The following is a 23461-nucleotide window of genomic DNA, read 5'->3' as shown; positions in this document are numbered from 1 at the left end:
ATCTCAGGCAGCTTTCTGGGGTGCAGAAGGGCCCCCCAGCTTTACCCCCGTCATGCTGGCCCGGTGTGGAGCAGGGAAGAGCCAGTGCTGGCCCACGCTTGCTGTCAGAGGGTCACTGTGGGCATGCACCAACCCACGTGGGCTGGAAAAGGGCCAGTCTTTCTTGGGGCCAGTCTCTTCCCAGAATGGCAGCGTGAGAGCTTCGCCCGCACCCACCGCAGTGCTTTAGCACAGCTTCCCCAGGACGTAGTCACCGACTGCACAAGGCTGGGCTGCAAGGTAAAATTTGAATTCTCTTTGTGTTTTGGGGACATCTTCCCCCTGAGCTGGTAACAACCCCATGCTGGTACATACTGACGGTGCTGAGGGGTCTCCCAAGCCTGGCTGAAGTGAGAGGGTTCTCCCTCCTGCTTTCAGCCCGTGCGAGTGAAGATGTTGCGGCCAATCCTGTGGGGAAGCAGAAGGCCATCGGTGCCCGTCCGGTGGAGGGGCAGGGGTCCCAGCCGGGCTGGGTGACCCTTGACTCACCTGGTGGCTTCCCAGTCGCTGGGCAGGGAGTCGACCTTCTCCCGCAGCAGCCAGGAGGTCTGCAGGACCTCCTCCCCACCGTCCCCAGCAAAGCACTGGCCCACGAAGACAGCTGTGGAGTCTGGGGGAGCAGTGGCTGTTAGCATCCCAGCGGGACCCCAGCTGCGTTTGCACCTTCACCGGCACCACCAGGCTTAACGCTTACAGAGCCCGGGTGGGTCCCAGTGTTTGCTGGGAAATGGTCTGTGGCAGAGACGCTGTCAAAGCCACTCTCAATGGCGCCTAGCGCGAACAGTGCTTCGGGAGGTGTCCTGCTGTGTGCAGGTACCGTCTGGAGTGGGGAGAGATGAGGGAAGGACAGACTGGGGACAGGACAGTGGCCAGAGGGATTGGGGTGGGCGCTGGGACCTGCCCGAGCTCCCCCCTCCAGCCCACCAGCCCATCCAGGCACAGCTGGTGCTGCAGCTACTGACCAGAGAACTTCCAGTTGACGGTGAAGCCGAAGGTGCACTGCCCCTCGTTGTCCAAGTGCTGGGAGCCGACAAGGGGGGACGGCACGATGGGTTTCTGAGCGCTCGACACGGCGGTGTGGTACTCGCCGGAGAAGTTGCCCTGGCTGTCAACCGCAGACACGTGCATGCTGGAACCCAGCTCGTTCTCCCACCAGCCGGTCAGGTCGCACTGCTGGGGGACGAGCAGACGTGGCCCTGGCTTAGTGCCTGCACACAGCCCTTAGCCCTGCCATGGGCTGAGCCCCCTGCCTGCACCCCCTGATGTCCGCAGGGTGCCGGCTCTCACCTTGGCTTTCCCCGCGGGGCGTTCCTGCTCATGGCCTGGCCGCCACTCGGTCTCAGTCCCCTTGGTCTCCTTCACCCCGGCCCTTTCCCCCCTGGGGATCTCGGCTGCCTGGCAGAGGAGCTTGGAAAAGGAAGAAAACACAGGGGCAAGGTGTGGGCAGCGGCACAGCAGGGTGTCTGTGGAGCCCCGCGAGAGCTCAGGCACTTGCTGTTCAGAGACAGGGTTTAGAACGTCGCTGCCATCTCAGCCATGTCGGAGGGCCAAAAGCTGGGGTAAGCAAGTGGAAGGGGAGAGGTGAAGAGGAACAGGTAAAGGCAGGAGCCCCAGACAGGCAGGAATAGAGGCAGGCCCCCCGCTCCAGCCCTGCCAGGTGAGCTGTGCGAGCCCACGACACGTCTGCCCATGCCTTTGGGGACGTGTGCTCTGTGCATGGCCCCAGTGGGCAGCCCACTGGGATGGGCAGAGCCCTCTGGTCTCTGGTGGGCTCCGTTGCAGGCAAGGATGCGGCACGGCCGGAGCCCTGCAGCGTGCCACCAGCAAGCACCGGCTCCAGCTCCGAGCGCCGCCAGTCCTCTCCCACACCGCCCCTCCCCGGGCAGGGGACAAGCCACCCCGCTGGGGCAGGGTCCCCAGGTTACCCTTGCGTGTCCCCGGGGCGGCGGTCCCCACATGCGCGCCCCGCTGCTCCCGGGAAGGCACCCCCATGCACATCCCTCCCGGGGCCACGGACAACCCCGGAGCATCCCCCGCGTCGACAGTAAGGGGGTCCTCCTGCTGCCGGGGATTCCCGCCGCCCAGGGCGGGGCTCCCACGCGTGTCCCTCCCCAGACCCCGGGACCCCCGCGCAGCGCCCCGGGGCCGAGGTCCCACGCGAGTCTCCCAGCCGGAGCTCCCACGCGCGGCCCCGCTCCCACCTGAGTCCCCGCCGCGGCCGCGGCCAGGGCCGCCCCGACGGGCAGGGCGAGGAAGCGGCGGCTCATCGGGCTGCGGCGGCGAAACTGAACCTCGCCGCGCCGGGGCCGCCCACCGCTTTATAGCCCGGTGGGAGGGACGGGGCCGCGGAAGGGGACGGGGGTGGGGATGGGGAAAGGTTGGCATGGGGATGGGCATGGGCATGGGCATGGGCATGGGCATGGGCATGGGCATGGGCATGGGCATGGGGATTGGGACGGGGACAGGGGCGGGGGCGGGGCCGGGGCCGGGGCTGGGGATTGGGATGGGGATAGTCATGGGGGTGGGGATGGGGATTGCAAGGACGGGGATGCAGGAGGGACTGACTGCCTGGGGCTGCCCACTGGCGTGGCCCTGCCTGGGGGTCCCCTGCCGGGTCTCTCCTGGCTGAGGGCTGTGCCTGGGATTCACCCCTGCCCCGCAGGAGCCCCTGCACCCCAAACTGCCCCTCTGGCCACTGCGGGGGACGGACAGACGGATGGGAGTCGCGGGGGCAGGGCGGGGGTATGTGTGCGGGCACGGCTGGCGATCGGCAGCGGCTCCAGGGGTTCGGCAGACGAAAGAAGCGAACCTGCCCCAACAGCCATAGGAAAAGCCCAGGGCGCTGCGGGCTGGAGGTGGGCAGCCCTGCCCGTGCGTCCCAGGTGAGAGTGAAGGGGCAGCGGGCATCAGGGCAGGATCGGGCCAGGGTGGGCTGTTGCTACAGGGGAGCAGGACAGCTGCTGCAGCATCAGGGACGGGGTGTGGGGGAAGCGTGGCCAGGATGGGGGATGTTCGGGGCCGCTGACGAGTGCGGCTTGGGGGGCGGTGGCGGAGGCACTGCCAGTTCCTGGAAACCCTGGGGTTTTACTTTCTGTTTCTGTTCCGCAGGCAGGCTGCTTACGTCATCTCCTAGCCTGTGAGCTGCCTGTGCGGAGACAGCAGGAGAGAGGGAATTTGCAGCTGTGGGCTGACGAGAGGGTGCGGAAAATGCTGGCAACAGCGCTCAGTGTTCAAAAAGCAGACAGAGGAGTCCTGTCAAAATAAACTTTATTCGAATAAAGGGAGAGGCCACTGGGCATACGCCGTGGGGTCTCTCAAAGCTGCTGGGGTCGCAGCCCCTTATTTGTCCTAATTTCCCGGCCGCATGGGACCCTCCACCATTCCCCATTGGCTGAGGTACTAGGAAGGCACAGACTTCCCGATCCGCCTACTACATGTGCTACATTTTTACCCCTTAACGTGTACCCCCCCCTTTGCATCATACATCGTATGTTCCGTTATCATACCATTATGCATCTCCTGGGCGGAGAAGTTGATATTAATAAGCCTATCAAGCCTGTGCACTGTTCCCTGAGGTTGAAAAGTGCAGACTTCCCATGACTTTTTCGAGGGAAATATTTTTTAATGATTTTTTTTTTTTTTAGGTTATCTTCTCTAACAGATCTTTGTAGTCTGGTGAGTTCTGATTGCCTCTAGTTGCTGAGATACATGGCACCTTTTGCTTTACGAGGCCTGGTGAACAGTGTCGCATACCTGTCAAGGTCTCCTTGTCTTAGTCTTATTACTTACCAAGCACATGGCTCCTCTGGATAAACAGCGCCATGTACTTGCAAAACCACTCTCCTCCTTATCTGTTCACTGTTTAGGTCCGTGGTATCTTGAACCAGCCTGGGTTAATGTTACTGTATTTTTGTAAAGACACTCTCATAATCCTATCAAAAGGACAGAAACGAGGTCTTAATCCCTGTTCCCACGTGGTTCTCTGTGGCCCAGCATCGCCCCGTGGGCTCCGCCCGCCAGGGCTCCCAGCCTCATCCTCCCACTCCCACTGGGGTCCGGAGGCTTTAACCTCACAGACCTCACAGAGAAGATTTGGGGACTCCCTCTTGGTGCTGGTGACAGCCACTGGGGCCGTTTGGGGAGGGCGAGCCCAAGAACAAGCCCAGCGTGGTCGGGCCAGTGCCAAGGACACCAGTGTGCAACAGGGCTGAACTGAGGGGCTGGGATGTGGATGGCAGGGGTGTGGATGAGGGTGCAGGGGCGATGTCCTGGTTTGATCTAGAACAGAACCGGTTCTCCATTCAGTGATGTTACGTCTCAGTTAAGTCCTTCTAAGTGACTGCACTTTCTGAAGCTGATGGCATGTTTTTCCAGACAGCGTGTGCCTCGAGAAGTTTACAGTTACTGCCAAGCAAAGGTATGCAGAAAGGCTTTTGCTTGTACCTGCTCCTGTAGAAACCAAGGTCGCTGCTGAATCTTGTGCCCCACGCTGGGGTGCTGTAAGGAAAAGGGTTGTAATGAAGTAAAAAGCTGGGAGCTGCGGGGAGGAGCGGACAGGACAGGTGACCCAAACCTGTCACAGTCTTCCATTCCATATACGCTCTGTTCAGTACGAGGCTGAGGGAGCGCAAGGGTCAAGCCCTCTTCTTCAACGGCCAGCATCCGAGGAAGACTCTGTACTTGTGCTTTTGATGCCAACCTGTGTGTTCCTGAATCCATTTCCCAAATCCATTTCCTGAATCCAGTTCCCGAACCCTGTTCCCGTCTGCTGCCGTGTCCAGCCTGGGACTGCCCCAGTGCCTGCCCTGCAGCTTCACTGGTGACGTGATTGTCATTGTGGGAGTTTGATATTGGTTTCTCGTATGTTTGTATATATTTTATCCTTTTCTTATCAATATTTTTCATCTTTTCTTTTTCTGGTTATTGTTTCATGAAAGCTGTTTTAGTTTTCCTTTCCAACCCATAAGTCTCTCTCCCTTGTTCTCTCTCCCTTTCCCTTCTGGGAGGGGAGAGGGGTTAAGAGAGAGCATCTGTCGTGTCTTAGTGGTCAGCCCAGCTTCAGCCCTTGATGGATTAATTGGTGTCCAACGTGGGGCCTGACCAGGGCTCTGAGAGATCGCCTGAATAGTTCGAACTCTGGCTTGCTCAGTTGAGAGAGTATCAGGATTTTTCCTCTCCGAGTCTCCAAAGGTTGGAGATGAGACAGCTCACATTGCGCCATTGCTGAGCGCAATATGATACCGTGTCTCCTTCGAGTTTGGTTCTGAGTTAAGTGCCGTCGTGCTGCCTTCCCTGCCATATGTGTTGTATTATTCTTTGTTCGTTGTTAGCGTTTGTTTGCGGTTTATCGGTTCCGGGCGCTGGGCGAGAGCCGACACTTTGCTCCGGTGCTTGTTGCTGGTCTGGGTTGCGGCAGGTTGGGCAGCGGTGTTCCCTACAGTGTGTGCTGTTTCAGAAACAGGCACCGCAGCAACTCAGAGCCGGCCAGCCCTCACCACGAGCACGGCCACTGCTCCAGCTCTGGCAGGGAGCTCCGTCGTTACTCCAGCAACTCCGACAATGAGCACCGCGGCTACGCAGACAGCCGCTGCGGCCACTCCCACGCAATCTGCACCATAGCAGTCGCCCCTGTGACCAGGAAGAAAGTGAAAGCCGAAGTTCCGGGAAAGGGCCCTTCTCAGGCAGGGCCATTGGAGGGGGTGGAGTCAGAACCAGAGGGGGTCGTCAAACCCTTCTCTGTGAAGGAGCCGTGAAATGTGAGAAAGGATTTTAGCCCTCAGTGAAGGTGTGTCACTCAGCCCCTGGCTACTCCGGTGGTGGGATAACAAGGCCGATACCATCGACTTGGATGGTAGGGAAGCCAGGCAGTTGGGACCCCTGGCCGGAGACAAAGGCATTGACAAGGCACTTGTGAGAGAGAAAAACACTCTCAACCTCTGAAAGCCACTCTTGTCAGCTGTGAAGAGTAGGTATCCCTTTAAGGACAATATTGACTGTCGCCTGAGCAAATGGAGCACCGTGGGAAAAGGCATAAAGTACCTGAGAGAATTAGCTGTGCAAGAAGCGATTTAGAGTGACTGGCAAGTAGTTGTAGACCCTGATAAAATGCCTTGCAAGCGACCTGTGCTGCAGAAGTCTGTGCCGCGTGCACCACCGGTGCATTCCCACACGTTGTCAAGAATGGTCTGGGGCGGAGTCGGTGAGACACCAAGTGCGAACGAAGTGGCTGACAAAGTATGCCGGCATGAAGACGGTCTCTCTCGCCCCCTGCAGGCCCGAGTCTTGGCCATGGAAAAAATGGCTAAGGAAGTTGCAAAACAGTGTGAGAACCTGCCTAGGAGGGAGAATAGATGCTGTTCTTCCCCCTGAATGGAGCTGCGTTGGAGCCATCAGGAGAAGAGGCTCTCCAACGAGACCATCTCAAGAGGAACGGTACATGTCACGATGTGCCCTGTGGTCTCTCCTGTGTGGGGATAGAGAGGACGTGAGTAGGTGGGGTGGAAAACCTACTGCTGCCTTGCGGGCACGAGTGCGTAAGTTACAAGGTAAAACGAATAGAAGAGACAGTTGTTCCAGGAGGATGGCTGCACCAGTCTTCGGTGAGCAGTTCTTCAGCTCGAGTAGACCAAACGTGAGCAGGTGGAATGAAAATATAATCCATGCAGCCACACATTTATCCATAACCCCACAAACCCATTTATTGATAGCCGCGTAAACCATGTAAACCGTGTAAGCCACGTAAACCACACAAACCCAGTTGTCAATAGCGGCGCAACTTCATTCAGGCTGTGATAGTCTACGGTTGATCTCCACTCACCACGAGACTTCTGCACTGGCCATCTAGGGCTGTTGAAGGGCGAATGAGGCTTGCTAATCACTCCTTGGCCCTCTAGTTGACAGACTGGCTTGTGGATGGGCATCACAGAATCTCTGTTGGTACAATATTGTTGTCAATGCATCGTTTTGGCAGCAGTTGGCACCCAGCGTTCTTCAGCCCTACAATGGCAAGGTCCTTGGAAAATCTGCGCAAGATAGTCAGTGGCTGAATAGTCTCTATAGCTGCTATACCAAAGGCCCCCCGACACCCTTTTGAGTCCTTAAAATACCCTCTCCTGAGGAAGTCTATGCCGAGGATGCACAGAGCTTCTGGACCAGTCACTACAGGGTGCTTTTCCCACTTATTCCCAGTTCGGCTCCCTTCGGCCTCCGATACACCCAGCTCTTGAGATCCCCCCCGTCACTCCAGAAATAGTAGTTGATTCTGTGCCTTTACAGTTCGATGGCACTAGGGTGCACTGTGCACTGGTGTCTACCAGGACTTTATACTTCGGTGGTTCTAACTTGCCAGGCCATCAAATCTACACAGTCCAATAAACTCGGTTGTCCCTCTCCTCTACCGATCTGGAGGCAGGGCCCCTCTAGCTTCGAGGGTGGTACCTGTTAGTGACAACTGGGTTTGTGTGGTGTACGGGTGTACGAGAACTGCTCACTCTAGACTGGAGCGACCTTCCTCCTGGAAGAACACTCTCTCGTATCTGTTCTACCTTGTAACTTACGTACTTGAGCCCTTAGGGCAGAGGTAGGTTTTTCCATCCTGTTTATCCATGTCTTCTCCATGCTCACGTGGGAAAGACCACAGGGCACCTCGTGACATGTACCGTCCCTCTTGAGCTGTTCTCGTAAGAGAGCGCCTTCCCCTAATGGCTCCGACACGGATCCGTTCAGAGGAACAGAATTCTCTCTCGGACAGCTTATCACACAGGCTTGCAACTTCCTTGGTAATTTTTTCCGTGTCCGAGATTCAGGCCTGCAGGGGACGAGAGAGACCGTCTCCATGCTGTTGTACTTTGTTAGCCACATCACTCACAGCTGGCGTCTCGCCATCTCCTCCTCAGGCCATTGCTGACGATGTGTGGGAATGCACCGATGGTGCGCTCTGCACAAACTTCTTTAACGTAGGTCACTCACATGGCATTTCATCAGGTCTACTTTCCTTGCTTGTAATTACAAATCACCTCTTGCACAGCTAATTCTCTCAGGTACTTCACACCGTTTTCCATCGTGTTCCATTTGCTTGGATGGCAGTCAATATCATCCCCGTAGGGATGCCTCTTCTTCACAGCTAACAAGAATCGCCTCCAGAGGCTGAGAGTGCTTTTCACAGAATCACAGAATCACAGAATGTGAGGGGTTTGGAAGGGACCTCAAAAGATCACCTAGTCCAACCCCCCTGCCAGAGCAGGACCACCTAGAGTAGGTCACACAGGAACGTGTCCAGGCGGGTTTTGAATGGCTCCAGAGAAGGAGACTCCACAGCCTCTCTGGGCAGCCTGTTCCAGTGCTCTGTCACCCTCACAAGGAAAAAGTTTTTCCTTATGTCAATATGGAACATCCTATGCTCCAGCTTGCACCCGTTGCCCCTTGTCCTGTCATTGGACATCACCGAGAAGAGCCCGGCTCCATCCTCCTGACCCTCGCCCTTTACGTATTTCTAAACATTAACGAGGTCACCCCTCAGTCTCCTCTTCTCCAAGCTGAAGAGCCCCAGCTCTCTCAGCCTTTCATCAGAAGGGAGATGTTCCACCCCCTTCATCACCTTTGTGGCTCTGCGCTGGACTCTTCCTGTCCTTCTTGACCTGAGGGGCCCAGAACTGCACACACTATTCCAGGTGCGGTCTCACCAGGGCAGAGGAGAGGGGCAGGAGAACCTCTCTCGATCTACTGACCACACCCCTTCTAATACACCCCAGGAAGCCATTGGCCTTCTTGGCCACGAGGGCACGTTGCTGGCTCATGGTCATCCTGCTGCCCACCAGGACGCCCAGGTCCCTTTCCCCTACGCTACTCTCTAACAGCTCAGTCCCCAGCCTATACTGGTGCATGGGCTTGTTCTTTCCCAGATGCAAGACTCTACACTTGCCCTTGGTGTATTTCATTACATTTCTCCCACCCAGCTCTCCAGCCTGCCCAGGTCTCTCTGAATGGCAGCACAGCCTTCTGGGGTGTCAGCCGCTTCTCCCGGTTTTGTGTCATCAGCAAACTTGCTGACAGTGCTCTCTGTTCCCTCGTCCGGGTCATTGATGAATATATTGAATGGTACTGGTCCCAGTACTGACCCCTGAGCGACTCCACTAGGCACAGGCACCTCTCCTGTTCCCCACGACTTGCCAAAGGTGATGGAGAGTGGTCTAGCAATGACTTCCGCCAGCTCCCTCAGCACCTGCGGGCTCATCCCATCAGGGCCCATGGATTTATGGATGTCCAGATTGCTTAACTGACTGCTAACCCAGTCCTCATCAACCAAGGCAAACTCCTGCTTTAGCCTGACTTCCTCTGGGGCCACAGGGGTCTGGGGCTCCTGAGGACAGTCTCCAGCAGTATAGACAGAGGCAAAGAAGGCATTCAGTAGCTCCGCCTTCTTTGTATCCTCTGTCACCGGGGCACCCGCCTCATTCAACATTGGGCCTACATTGCCTCTGGTGTTAGCTTTGTCTGCAATGTATTTGAAGAAGCCCTTTCTGCTGTCCTTGACCTCCCTTGCAAGGCTTAACTCCAAGGAGGCCTTAGCTTTCCTAGTTGCCTCCCTACATCCTCTGGCAACCGTCTTATAGTCCTCCCATTTTCTTTCTTATCATCACCTTGTCTTTGGCCAGGGACCCCAAACGCCTGGCTTCTCTACCCCCCAAGTTAATGGGGTTGGCCCCTTTATCCCAGCATTGGAGCGACCATGAGAAAATTGTCTCATCTCCATGACAGTTCAAGTCCTTTTTCACTTTTGCAACTCCCTCCTAGATAAGGGTTGGACTTCTGGTTCTGACTCCTCTCATGATTCTGCTTGAGACCAACTCTCATCAAAGTCTTTGTCGCCTCATCCTGACTCTGACTTGCTCACTGATTTTGCCTGAGAAGGACCCTGTCTCGAATCTGCTCGGGAAGGACCCTGAGAAGGACCCTCTCCTGGATCTTCCTCATCCTTCGCTGGGCCATCGGACTTTTTTGTCCGTTTCCTTGTGGTCATAGCAGCAACTCGTACTGGTAGCGATCGAGCTGCAGTGGCCTTAGTAGCTGTCAGTGTAGCGGCAACGCTCTTTGTGGGAGTGGAGGTGGTTGAGTAACACAGGCACCAATCATAGAATCACGGAATTACATTATAGGCTACCAGGTTGGAAGGGACCTCAAGGATCATCTAATCCAACCTTTCAAGGTAAAAATACAGTTTAAATTATATGGCCCAGCACCCTGTCAAGTTGAGTCTTAAAACTGCCCACTGTAGGGGAATCCACCACTTCCCTTGGGAGATTACTCCAATGTCACCAATGTTGAGTCAGACACCACCACTGGAGAGCATTCAGGAGAATCAATAATAATATAATGCTATTTTGATTGTCATAATACCCAGAGTCCTCAAAATCTAGCAAAAGTGGCTGGCCTTGGACATTGCCAAATGAGAAAAGTGGCCAGAACTCTATCATCTCTATCTCTGTCTCTATCTCTATCTCTATCTCTATCTCTATCTCTATCTCTATCTCTATCTCTATCTCTATCTCTATCTCTATCTCTATCTCTATCTCTATCTCTATCTCTATCTCTATCTCTATCTCTATCTCTATCTCTATCTCTATCTCTATCTCTGTACTGACTCATGGATGGTGGCAAATGCCTCGCGGGGTGGTTAAACCAGTGGAAGTGGAATAAGGGGCAGCGCAGACGTAAAGCAATTTGGGCTGCCGCGTTGTGGCAAGATAATGCTGCCCAGCTGGAGAAACTAGTTGTAAAGGTACGTCATGTAGACACACACGTACCTAAGAGTCAGGCCACTGAGGAACATCGTAACAATCAGCGAGTGGATCAGGCTGCCAATATGTTCCAAACAGACCTAGACTGGGAACATAAGGGTGAAGTATTTTTAGCTTAGTGGGCCCATGACACCTCAGGTCATCATGGACGAGATGCAACATACAGAAGGGCTCGTGACCGAGGGGTGGATTTAACTATGGACACTATTGCGCAGGTTACCCACGATGGTGAAACATGTGCCACAATTGAGCAAGCTAAACGTTTGAGACTTCTGTGGTATGGGGGACGATGGTTGAAATACAAGTACGGGGAGGCCTGGCAGATTGCTTATATCACACCCCCTCAAACCCGCCAGGTTTTGTGCTCACAATGGTGGAAGCAAGCACCGGATGGCTGGAAACTGGACGGCTGGAAACATGTCCTGTGCCCCACACTACTGCCCGGAACGCTCTTCTGGGCCTTGAAAAGCAGATCTTGTGGCAACACAGTAGTCCAGAAAGAACCGAGTTGGACAATGGGACTCATTTCAAAAGCAGACTTAGAGACACCTGTGCCAAAGAACGTGGCATCGAGTGGGTATATCACGCCCCGTATCATGCATCAGCCTCCGGAAAAAATGAACGATACAACGGGCTGTCAAAAACTACCCTGGAAGCAATGGGTGGTGGGACCTTTAAAAACTGGGACAAGAATTTAGCGCACGCCACCTGGTTAGTTAACACCAGAGGATCTACCAGTGAAGCCGATCCTGCTCAGTCAGGCCTTTTACATACAGCAGAAGGGGATAAAGCCCCTGTGGTGTGTGAAAGGAATTTTCTGGGGAAAAGTGTGTGGGTTTTTCCTGCTTTGGGCAAAGGCAAACCCATTTGTGGAATTGCCTTCACTCAAGGACCTGGATGTACTTGGTGGGTGATGCTGAAGGATGGTGAAGTCCCATGTGTACCTCAAGGGCATTTAACTCCGGGTGGGAATACTCAATTTTGAGCTGTATAATGTTAATTGCTATGCAATACTAACAGCGTTCAGTAAGAGTCTTTCAGGACAATGTAGCGGTGATGACCGGAGCTAGCTTCTTCAAGTGGCATCCAGTAACCTCTGTGAGGTGGGCCTGCCCCCCGTGGGCACGAGCCACAATGAATTACATGGCGTCTCTCCTGCCCTGAGAGACTGCTGTGATAGATAGAAACCAGCAATCATGAACTTACTGAACTTAAGGAACATTTGTGTAGAAAGATGAATCATAAACTAGTGATGGCTATGCTGTAAATGGTATGGAATAAGGGGTGGAATGTTCTGCTTTGAGCTAGAACAGAACTGGTTCGCTGCCCAGTGATTTTACTTTCTGCGAGACTGCACTTTCTGAAGCTGATGGCATGTTTTTCCAGACAGTGTCTGCCTCGAGAAGTTTACAGTTACTGCCAAGCAAAGGTATGCAGAAAGGGTTTTGCTTGTACCTGCTCCTGTAGAAACCAAGGTCGCTGCTGAATCTTGTGCCCTACACTGGGGTGCTGTAAGGAAAAGGGTTGTAATGAAATAAAGACCTGGGAGCTGCGGGGAGGAGCGGACAGGTCAGGTGACCCAAACCTGTCGCAGTCTTCCATTCCGTAGACGCTCTATTCAGTACGAGGTTGAGGGATCGCGAGGGTCAAGTCCTCTTCTTCAATGGCCAGTGGGCAAGGAGGACCCTCTCTGTCCTTCTGTTCTTTTGCCTTTGATCTCAACCTGTGCATTCCTCAGTCCAGTTCCTGAATCTTTTTTCCCAAATCCAGTTCCTGAATCCTTTTTCCCCAATCCAGTCCCCAAATCCTTTTCCTGAATCCAGTTCCCGCCTGCTGCTGAGTCCGGTCTGGGACTCTCCAGTGCCTGCCTTGCAGCATCACTGGTGACATAATCATCGTTGGAGGAGTTTGATATTGATTTTTTAGATAATTGTATGTATTTCTTTATTTCCATATTAGTATTACTATGCTTTCTTTTTCTTGTTATTGTTTCATTAAAGCTGTTTTAGGGTTTTTTTTCCAACCCACGAGTCTCTCTCCCTTATTCTTTGTCCCTTCCCCTTCTGTGAGGGCAGAGGGGTTAAGAGAGAGCATCCGTCCTTCGTTAGTGGCTGGCCCACCACTAACGCATGACAGGTGAGGCAGAGGGTACAGGGGTAAGGATGAAGAAGCAAGAATGAGGATGAGGGTGCAGTAGTGAGGGCGAGGATGTGGGCGTAAAGATGAGGATGTGGGGGTGAGGATGCAGGGGTGGCGTTTGCTCAAAAGCAGGACCACAAGGCATGTCAGCCAGTTGGGCTCGGCCAGTACAGGCATACCCCAGACCCGCTCTGCTCTGTGCACTCTCCAGGAGCCGGGAGTGCTGAGAGCAGCCCCAGAGCCCAGCAGGGAAGGAGGCTGGGGAAGAGAGCAGAGGCTGAGGAAGGCTGAGGAAGGGCAGGCACACTGTGATAGGAAGAGGATGGTAGACAGGCCATGACACTGTGTGCCTGCTGCCCCAAATCCCTGCCCCATCTGACAGTCTCTTCCCGCAGCAGCTGTGCAGCCCTTGGGCAGCACCTTCCTTCGAGCTCTTTGCACCTCTCCCTGCCCGCACAGCTTCTCCCCGGGGTGCTCAGGGGCACCCGAGTTAGGAGCTGCATGTTACAGATTAGGGAACTTGGGAGGCAGAAACTTCATGAGCTGCTGAAGTGAGAATTAGCGAGTTCACGTGTTAGATGGGTCCGTGTAAAGGGCATAGAGCCCTTGTTTGATGTGTTTGTGTTTTCTTTCCTAAGGAGCTGGCAAAGTTTAACATACAGGCGATGTTGTCATTTGAATTTGAGCACCAGAAAGGAGCCTTGTCCTGTTCCACCCTCTGGCTGATCAGGCAACAGCCAGTTAGTGGGAAATAGAACCATAGGATCATAGAATCTGTTGAGTTGCAAGGGACCTCTAAAGGCCATCTAGTCCAACTCCCCTACAACAAGCAGGGACATCTCTAACTAGGTCAGGTTGCTCAGAGCCCCCTGACCTTGGATGTCTCCTGGGGCTTCCACGACCTTTCTGGGCAACCTGTTCCAATGATCCACCACCCTCATATTAAAGAATTTTTTTCCTAATGTTTATATCTAGCTTAAAACCATTACCCCTTGTCCTGTTGCTACAAATCCTTGCGAACAGTTCTTCCCCTGCCTTCTTATAGGTCTCTTTCAGGTATTGGAAGGCTGCTCTAAGGTCCCTCCCGGAGCCTCCTCTTCTCCAGGCTGAACAACCCCAACTCTCTCAGCCTGTGTTCATAGGAGAGGGGCTCCAGCCCTGGGATCATTTCTGTGGGCCTCCTCTGGACCCGCTCCAACAGGTCCACGTCCTTCTTGTGCTGGGGGCTCCAGAGCGGGATGCAGCACTGCAGGTGGGGTCTCACCAGGGCAGAGCAGAGGGGCAGAATCACCTCCCTCGACCTGCTGGCCACGCTTCTCCTGATGCAGCCCAGGATGCGACTGGCCTTCTGGGCTGCAGTCGCACACTGTTGGCTCGTGTCCAACTTCTCATCCACCAGTACCCCCAAGACTTTTTCCACAGGGCTGCTCTCCAGCCTGTCTTCTCCCAGCCTGTACTGATACCGGCAGTTGCTCCAACCCACATGCAGGACCTTGCACTTGGCCTTATTGAACCTCATGCAGCTCACCTGGGCGCACCTCTGCAGCCTGTCCAGGTCCCTCTGGATGGCATCCTGACCTTCTGGAGTATTGACTGCACCACCCAGCTTGGTGTCATCAGCAAACTTGCTGAGGGTGCACTCAATGCCACTGTCAATATCATTAATGAGGATATTAAACACCACTGGTCCCAGTACGGACCCCTGAGGGACACCACTTGTCACCGTCTTCCATCTGGACTTCGAGCCATTGACCACTACTCTCTGGATGCAACCATCCAACCAATTCCTCATCCACTGAGCAGTCCACCCATCAAACCCATATCTCTCCAACTTAGAGAGAAGGTTGTTGTGGGGAACCGTGTCAAAGGCCTTGCAGAAGTCCAGATAGATAATATCCATAGCTCTCGCCTTGTCCACTGATGCAGTCACTCCATTGTAGAAAGCCACTAGGTTGGTCAGGCAGGACTTGCCCCTAGTAAAGCCATGCTGGCTGTCTTGAATCACCTCCCTGTCCGCCAGGTGCCTTAGCAGAGCTTCTAGGAGGATCTGTTCCATGATCTTCCCAGGCACAGAGGGGAGGCTGACAGGTCGGTAGTTCCCAGGGTCCTCCTTTCTACCCTTCTGAAAAATGGGCGTAATGTTTCCTTTCTTCCAGTCACCTGGGACTTCGCCTGACTGCCATGGCTTTTCAAATATCATGGAGAGTGGCTTGGCAACTGCATCAGCCGATTCCCTCAGGACTCTGGAAAGATCTCATCAGATCCCAAGGACTTGCATACGTTCAGGTTCCTCAGACGGTCACAAATCTTGTCTTCACTTACGGTGGGAGGGACTTTGTCTCCCTGGTCCCCGTCTTGTGGGCCATTAGCCTGAGAGCTGCGAGGAGAGAGGTTGCCAGTGAAAACTGAGGCAAAAAAGTTGTTCAGAACCTCAGCCATCTCCTCATCTGTTGTCACTAGTTCACCATTGCCGCTCATCTTGGGGGGGGGGGGGGTGGGAGGGGTACACTTTCTTTGACCTTCATTTTCTGGTTGACATACCTGTAGAAGCCCTTCTTGTTTCTTTGCATGCCCCGTCAAGTTCAGCTCCAGCCGCTCCTTGGCCTTCCTGACCTCGTCCCTACACAACTGGGCAACGTCCCTGTACTCTTCCCAGGATACCCATCCCTGCTTGCACTGCCTGTGCATTTCCTTCTTGCCGTTTAGTTTGATCACCAGGTCTCAACTCAGCTATGCTGGTCTCTTGCTTTGCAGTCCTTATTTCCTACACCTGGGGATCGAGAGCTCTTGCACGTCCTTAGAGATCTGCCAGCTCTGCTCTGCTCCCTTGTTCCCGAGGGCTGTTTCCCAGGGGGTCCTATTGACTAACTCCTTGAAAAGCTGGAAGATTGCTTTCCTAAAATTTAGGGTCCTGACTATGCTTTTCATCTGCCTCATACCCTTTAGGACAGTGAATGGCACTAGTGCATGATCACTGTAGCCCAGGCTGCCTCCAATCTTGACATCCCTGATGAGTTCACTTGCCTTTGTGACCATCAGGTCCAATATCGCATCCCCTTGGGTAGGGCTGTCCCTTTCTTGCCTTAAGCAGTTGTCATCTAGGCACTCCAGGAGTCTCCTGGATTGCCTACAGCTTGCCATGCCACTTTTCCAATAGATGTCGGGGTGACTGAAATCCCCCAGCAGGATGAGAGCCTGTGTGCACGATGTCTCCTGCAGCTGGAGTGAGAAGGCTTCATCAATAGGTTCCCCTTGATCGGGTGGCCTGTGGTAGACACCAAGCACAAGGCTTCCTTTGTTGTCTCGATCCCTAATTCTTACCCGTAAGCTTTCAACCTTCTCATGGCTGTTCTTTAGGGGCAACTCTTCACACGCTATCCATTTCTTCATGCAGAGGGCAAGTCCTCCACCCCTCCTTACACTCCTGTCCCTTCTGAACAGCCTGTAGCCATCAATAGCCACACTCCAGTCACAGAATTCATCCCACCAAGTTTCAGTAATGGCCAGTATGTCATAGCCTTCCTGTAGCACAGTGGCTTCCAGTTTCTCCTGATTGTTGCCCATGCTGCATGCATTGGTGTAGAGGCACTTCAGCTGGGCTGCTGGCCGTGACACCTTCTCAGAGGGACACCCCTTTACTCCCCCAGGGTGTTTCATGGATGCTACCCGGTTGGCTTCTATTTCCTCAGGAGCCCCTGGCTCATCTCTATAAGACTTTGCCTGTGCTGCAGTGTCCACAGCATGCCTCAGGGCAGCGGATGGAAGGCCCTTATTGACACCACATCCCTCCCACACTGGTGTGTCATCTTGCCGCTTATCACAGATAATCTTGATATCATTATTCCCCTCCCTCTTCACACCTAGTTTAAAGCCCTGTCATACCTGCATATGTACATATATAGAGCTGGGATTCCTCCAGTATCTGGCCTTAGCCATCCCGTCTGCCCAGTGGCTGCCCCTGGAGCCCCAGATCCCTCCTCTGGTCCCTCCAGTATCCAGCCTGGACTTTGCACCACCCCAGCACCCCAGGCTCCCAGGTCATGACCACGGTCCCCTCTGTGGGGGCTGGCATCCAGCCCTCCCCGATGTGTGGGGACCCAGGACCAAGCCTCGCCCCACAGAGCAGTAGCTGGAAGTGCAGTTGGACGGGCAGAAGGGGCAGGCTGGGGTGCAGAGGTGCAGGATGAGGCCAGGCGAGTGTGCTGACTTGCCTGCACGCGCCTTCCCCCCGAACCCCGGCCATGGGGCATCCTGCTGCTCCACACCAGGGATGCTGCCTGGGGCCACCCACTGCAGGGCCCCTGCGGGTGCCGCAGACGGGTGCGCAGGCAGGAAGGCAGCTGCCGCAGCCCAAAGCCATGGTCGGGAAGTGGGATTACACAGCTGCTGTCCTCCCCTTGTCCCTCAGCCCTGTCCCTCCCAGCCCCGCAAAACGCCACCCTGCCCTCCCCCAGCCACCCCCGACCCCGATCTGCCCAAGGCCACAGCGTGGCTTCTCACACCCCAGGGACACGTGGGGCACGGCTCTCTGCCAGGTGGAGAAAGCTTTATTTGGCTCCATGTAGGGGGGCAAGAAGCTTTGGGAAGGGGTGGCCGTGCCGGCAGGCTGCTGGGAGGCAGTGGGAGGAAGCCGGGCAGGGCGGGGGTGTGTTTCCCAGCCAGGATGCTGGGAGCCGGTGGGAGCCCAGCCTGAGAGCACAAAGGATACCTGAGGGAAGGCAGGGAAGTTCTCGCTACACTGCATCAAGGGCAGAGCAGGTCAAAGGACACCACAGGCAAGGCAGGCAAACTCATGGGACACCACAGGAAAGTCAGGGGAGGTCTGGGGACACCACAGGTATGGTCTGTCAGTGCACTTTGCCAGGTCATGTCCAACTTTTCATCCACCAGTACACCTAAGTCCTTCTCTGCAGGGCTGCTCTCAGTACCTTCATCCCTCAACCTGTACTGATATCAGGGGTTGTCCTGACCCAGGTGCAAGTTGTTGCACTTGGCCTTGTTATATCTTCATCAATGACGTAGACAGTGGCATTGACTGCACCGTCAGCAACTTTGCAGATGACATCAAACTGAGTCATGCAGCTGACATGCCTGAGGGACAAGATGACATCCAGAGGGACCTGGACAAGCTTGAAAAGTGGGTCGATGTGAACCTCAAGAGGTTCAACAAGGCCAAGCGCAAGGTTCTGCACTTGGGTTGGGGCAAACCCTGGTATCAATAACAGCCTGGGGGTTGAAGGGATTGAGGGCAGCCCTGTAGAAAAAGACTTGGGAGTCTTGGTGGGTGAAAAACTGGACATGAGCCACCAATGTGCGCTTGCAGCCCAGAAAGCCAATCACATCCTGGGCTGCATCAAAAGAAGCGTGACCAGCAGGTCGAGGGAGCTGATTCTCGCCCTCTGCTCCACTCTGGTGAGACCCCACCTGCAGTGCTGCGTTCAGCTCTGGGTCCCTCAGTGCAAGAAAGACATGGACCTACTTGAACGGGTCCAGAGGAGGGCCACAAAGATGATGAGAGCACCTGGCTGGAGCACCTCCCCTGTGAGGACAGGCTGACAGAGTTGGAGGTGTTTAGCCTGGAGAAGAGAAGGCTCCAGGGAGACCTTACTGCAGCCTTTCAGTACTTAAAGGGGGCTACAGGAAAGGTGGGGCCAGACTGTGATAGCACGGCCTGTTGTAGTAGCACAAGGAATAATGTTTTTAAACTAAAAGAGGTTAGATTTAGACTGGATATAAGGTTGAAATTCTTGACTGTGTGGGTGATGAAACACTGGAACAGGCTGCCCACAGAGGTGGTAGAAGCCCTGTCCCTGGAAGTGTTCAAGGTCAGGTTGGACGGGGCTCTGAGCAACCTGATCTGGCTAAAGATGCCCCTACTCAGTGCAGGGAGTTGTACTGGATGACCTTTCAAGATCCCTTCCAACCCAAAACATTCTATGATTTGACCAGGGCTAAATCCTGCGATGCGATGCCGTGCCTGAGCTCTGGTGCAGCAGGGAGCAGGCAAGAGGGAAGGAGCAGGCAAGAGGGAATCAGCAGGCAGGGAAGAAGTCCAAAGCACGAAGTGCTAAAGAAGTTAAAAGTCAGCAGGGCTGTGGTTTAAACCTGTATATGTCAGAGTCAAGAAAGGATTAATGAATAATAAGAAGAAAGGGTAAATGAATAATTAAATATGCTGCTCGAGCTGGGATTGAATTAGCCTTGAAAAATACCAGTACAGGCAAATGTTAGAGAAAAACATAACTGTAACAAGGATTGTCCTCCCAACCCACAGCAGTGCCCGTGCAGGAGTCGCTGAAAGCTGAGCCTCTCAGGTACAAGTTTTATTGAGGTGATACAGTCAAAAGAGGAGGAAAGAGCATAAATATCCCTTGATACAGACCGAACACCTGTCAAGGATTGAGGCTGGGCCGGCCACTAATGAGTGACAGACACTCCCTATTAACCCCTCTCCCCTCCCAGAAGGGAAAGGGAGAGAACAAGGGAGAGAGACCTTATGGTTTGGAAAAGAAAACTAAAACAGCTTTAATGGAACAATAAAAGAAGAGGTAATAATAAGAATAAGAAAATAATGAAATAGATACAAATAGATACAAAACCAATACTGGACCCAACTCCCCCCATGCTGCAGGGCTGGCACTGGGGCAATCCCAGGCTGGACTTGGCAGCAGACGGGAACGGGGTGCAGGAGCTGGACTCAGGCACTGGATTCAGTGATACATGGATCGGGATCGACGACAGAAGAACAGACAGAGTCCTCCTCAGGTGTCGGCCATCGAAGAAGAGAGGTTGACCCTCGTGATCCCTCAGCTTTATACTGAATGTGACGTGTATGGGATGGAACACTCTGTTGGTCAAGTTTGGGTCCCCTGTCCGGTTCACTTCTCCCTGCAGCTGCGACCTTTATCGTGCTTGAGACCCTTTTCACTCCCAGCACCCCAACACGCAGTACAAGATTTAGCAGTGACTTTGGTTGCTGTAAGAACAAGTACAAGCAAGGGCCTCTCTGCATCCCATTCCTTGGTACTAACTGTAAACATCAGGCCTGATCACTGCTAGAAGCCGTCACTGTCTGGAAATACGTGCTGCTGTTTCAGAAAGTGCCCAAGATCTGCCCAAGGCCACAGCGTGGCTTCTCACACCCCAGGGACATGTGGGGCACGGCTCTCTGCCAGGTGGAGAAAGCTTTATTTGGCTCCATGTAGGGGGGCAGCAAGCTTTGGGAAGGGGTGGCCGTGCCGGCAGGCTGCTGGGAGGCAGTGGGAGGAAGCAGGGCAGGGTGGGGGTGCGTTTCCCAGCCAGGATGCTGGAAGCTGGTGGGAGCCCAGCCCGGGAGCAGGGCAGCGGAGAGCCCCCGGGGATGCCGGGGGACGGCAGGGTGCAGGTAGCTCTGGTCCCCATCCCCATCACTTGATGCGGGTGAAGATGGAGGTGCCGACCCTGTGGGGAAGCCATGTCAGCAGATGGGGAGAGAGGGCTCTGGGGTGGGAGGGCAGGGGCAGGGCTCACCTGGTGGCTTTCCAGTTGTCCCTGCAGGACAGGACCTCTTCCCGCAGAAGCCACGTGGTCTCCAGTGTCTCCTTCCCACGATGGTCCACGAAGCACTGTCCCACAAAGGCGGTGGTGGAGTCTGGCGGGGTTCAAGCGGGTCAGAGGGGGGCTCAGAGCCTGCGCCTCCAGACAGGGCAACCCAGGACCCACCTGGTCCTGGCAGACAGAGAGACACCCCCACCACATGCCCTGGGCAGACAGATGGACCTCCCTGCCAGATTGACCCCTTGGGTGGCTTCCACCTTTCCTGGACAGACAGAAGGACACCACCCTGGCTGTGTCCTTTGGACAGACAGATGGACACCTCTGCCACCACTTCCAGACAGACAGCCAGCCCACCCCCCCGACGTCTCCTGTGGCTGGTCCGTGGCCACAGCCAGGGTTTCTCTGGGTGCCTCAGGGGGTATGGAGACCAGCCGCGGGGCACCCCGCTCCAGCATCCCAGCATGGGCAGTGGATCGCTGGCTGCCCTGGGATGCCGTGCCGGGTCTGCTGTACCTGCAAACTGCCACTGCACAGTGAAGCCGAAGGTGGGCTGCCTCTTGGCACTGAGGTGCTGCTGTGCCCCTTGCAGGGGTGACACGAGGATCTGCTTGTTGGTGACCGCCACGGCAGTGTGGTAGGAGCCCGAGAAGGTCCCGGCCGCATCCAGGGCCAAGAGGGTCATGTTGGAGCCCAGCTCGTTCCTCCACAGGCCCTGCAGGTTGCACTGGGGACCAGGCTAGTGTGGGTACCTTGGGAAGCACCGAGCCATGCCCCTCTCCTCTAGCTTGCCTGGGCAGTGGGATGTGTGCCCTGCACATCTGCAGCTGGCACAGCCCCTCCGCATGGCATCTGGGAGTGGTGGCACGGGCACCGGCTGGGCCAGCATCTCTCCCTGCTGTGCCAGGGCAGGGCAGTGTAGAGCTGGGGGTGCTGGGTACCCCCCATAGCAGGTGTAGGTGACCAACACTACCCCTGGGCATGGCACAGCCAGAGCTGGCAGCCCCCTCGGTCACACACACTGCACCCTGGCATGGCACAGCATGTCATGACACAGTATGGCACAGCATGGCACAGCATGGTGGGGTGGTTGGGGCTGCAATGGAGAAGCCCGGGCTGTGGGGCGGTCACAGCAGGTGGCACACACAGGGGATGGTTACAGAAGAAGCCATAGGATGCCATCGGGGGGACAGGGGAACATAGGCACTGAGCTGTGACGCAACAGGAGCCAGGTGCATGTTTGCAGCGAAGCTTTATTGGGAAAAGCAGGTGATGGAGCAGTAGCAGGGGGCTGCACACCCGACACTGCTGCTGGCAGAGAAACCCCCATGCTGCCACCCACAATCCTTTGTCAAGTGTAAGCGGTTGAAGATGTTGTTGCCAACCCTGTGAGGACAAAAGGGATGAGACGTAAGGGTGGGAATAGCAGCCTCACATGGGGAAAACACACCCTGGCAGTGCCGAATGCCCACCCAGCCCCATTTGCCCCCCCCCAACTTTTGTACCTTGACAGGACCCCTGGGGAGGCCGTACATGAGCACCCCGTGCTCAGTCACCCCTACACTGGCAGCAGCTCTGTCGAGTGCTGAGCACCATGGGGTGGGAGAGCCCTGACCCCTCAGGGGAAGCACTGGGGACCTGCAGAGGGCAGGGACAGCAGGCTCACCTGGTGGCATTCCAGTCATTATTGATGTTGTCCACGCGTGACCGCAGGAGCCACATGGTCTTCAAAACCTCCTTTCCATTCTCATCCACGAAGCACTGTCCCGTGAAGACGGTGATGGAGTCTGTGGGGACAGGGCAGGAGGTGGAGGGGAGCATGGCTAGGGTGACAGGTCAGTGCCGAGCCATGGCCCTGCAGCCTGCTCAGCCAGGGGACAGTAGACCCAGGCTGTCCCTGCCCTCTGAGGACAGTGGTGATGGGGTCAGAGGGCTTGGGATCTTGCAAGGAGGTGGGCAGACAGTAGCGAGATTCAGCCCCCATGATCCTCTGCACCCAGGGACTGGGAGGTGACAGCAGCCAAGGACCTCTGGGGTCAAGGATGGGGGCTATCAGTGACAACACAGGGGATGGGAGAGCACTGGGGACACTGCAGGGGAAGGCAGGGGATCATCAGGGGCACTGCAGGAGAGGGCAGAAGAGCTTCAAGGACAACACAGCGAGGGCAGGGGAGCTCTGGGGATAGCATAGGAAAGGCAGAAGAGGTCTGGGGACATCACAGGGAGGGTAGGGGAGCTCTGGGGACAATGCAGGGAGGCTGGGAAGGGAATAGCACCTGAAAAGCTCCAGTTGACCGTAAAGCCGAACGTGGGATGGCTCTCCATGATATGCTGGTACCCCACCAGTGGTGATATTTTGATATTACTCGAGTTGTCTGCCACAGATGTGTAGTAGTAGCCACTGAATATGCCTTTGTCATCCACGGGCCCGATGGTCATATTGGAGCCCAGGTCATTGATCCAGCTCCCAGTCAGCACGCACTGGAGTGGAGGGAACTCAGTGTTGGTGCCAGAGCACAGCCTGGGGTGGGCAGGGTGACAGGAGCAGGCACTGCCAGCAGGGAGCCACAGCCCTCTGCCCACCCTGCCCCGTGCATCCCAGCCCTGCTGTTACCTTTCTGGAAGAGAGGCCGGGAGCCACCAGAGCCAGGCTGAGCACCAGGAGGAAGGGAATCGCTTGCACCATCTCTGCAGCAGGCAGGCGGCTGGCGTACCTGGGGATGTGCTCCTCGAAGGGTTCTGCTGATGTGCCTGCTCCCTCGCCTTTTTATTGTTGCCAGGGCTGTGGGTGGCAGCTCTGGACAGGGCGTTGTGCAATCTGGGTGTTTCCAAATTTGCAGTTCCCAGCCCTACGAGTCACCAGGAGGCCCTGGCTCCTGCAGGTTGGTGACTGCCAGGACGGGTGCTCGGCTGGGGAAAGTCCCTCTCAGGGGCTGTTGTCCCTTCTGCCACCT

At 55.3% G+C, this 23461-nt stretch overlaps 3 protein-coding genes across 3 annotated transcripts; all 3 read right to left on the bottom strand.

Moving 5' to 3' along the window:
- Window positions 1-406: 406 nt before the first annotated feature.
- Window positions 407-2306, bottom strand: LOC147413347 (avidin-like). Its single transcript, XM_086479824.1, has 5 exons — window positions 2241-2306; window positions 1327-1446; window positions 1002-1212; window positions 529-649; window positions 407-447 (listed from the first exon to the last, which is right to left on the bottom strand). The coding sequence occupies exons 1-5, from the start codon at window positions 2304-2306 to the stop codon at window positions 414-416; spliced, it is 552 nt and encodes a 183-aa protein (XP_086335950.1). The 3' UTR covers window positions 407-413.
- Window positions 2307-20380: 18074 nt separating this feature from the next.
- On the bottom strand, window positions 20381-21231 carry LOC147413346 (avidin-like). Its single transcript, XM_086479877.1, has 3 exons — window positions 21024-21231; window positions 20484-20604; window positions 20381-20414 (listed from the first exon to the last, which is right to left on the bottom strand). The coding sequence occupies exons 1-3, from the start codon at window positions 21190-21192 to the stop codon at window positions 20381-20383; spliced, it is 324 nt and encodes a 107-aa protein (XP_086336003.1). The 5' UTR covers window positions 21193-21231.
- A 529-nt stretch (window positions 21232-21760) lies between these two features.
- Window positions 21761-23220, bottom strand: LOC147413345 (avidin-like). The gene is made up of 4 exons (XM_086480169.1): window positions 23122-23220; window positions 22784-22988; window positions 22174-22294; window positions 21761-21893 (listed from the first exon to the last, which is right to left on the bottom strand). The coding sequence occupies exons 1-4, from the start codon at window positions 23191-23193 to the stop codon at window positions 21761-21763; spliced, it is 531 nt and encodes a 176-aa protein (XP_086336295.1). The 5' UTR covers window positions 23194-23220.
- Between the last annotated feature and the right edge of the window lie 241 nt (window positions 23221-23461).

The sequence above is a fragment of the Leptosomus discolor genome, chromosome Z (assembly GCF_034619465.1).
Source record: "Leptosomus discolor isolate bLepDis1 chromosome Z, bLepDis1.hap2, whole genome shotgun sequence".
NCBI lineage: Eukaryota > Metazoa > Chordata > Aves > Leptosomiformes > Leptosomidae > Leptosomus > Leptosomus discolor.
This window is presented reverse-complemented; position numbering and strand designations above follow the sequence as displayed.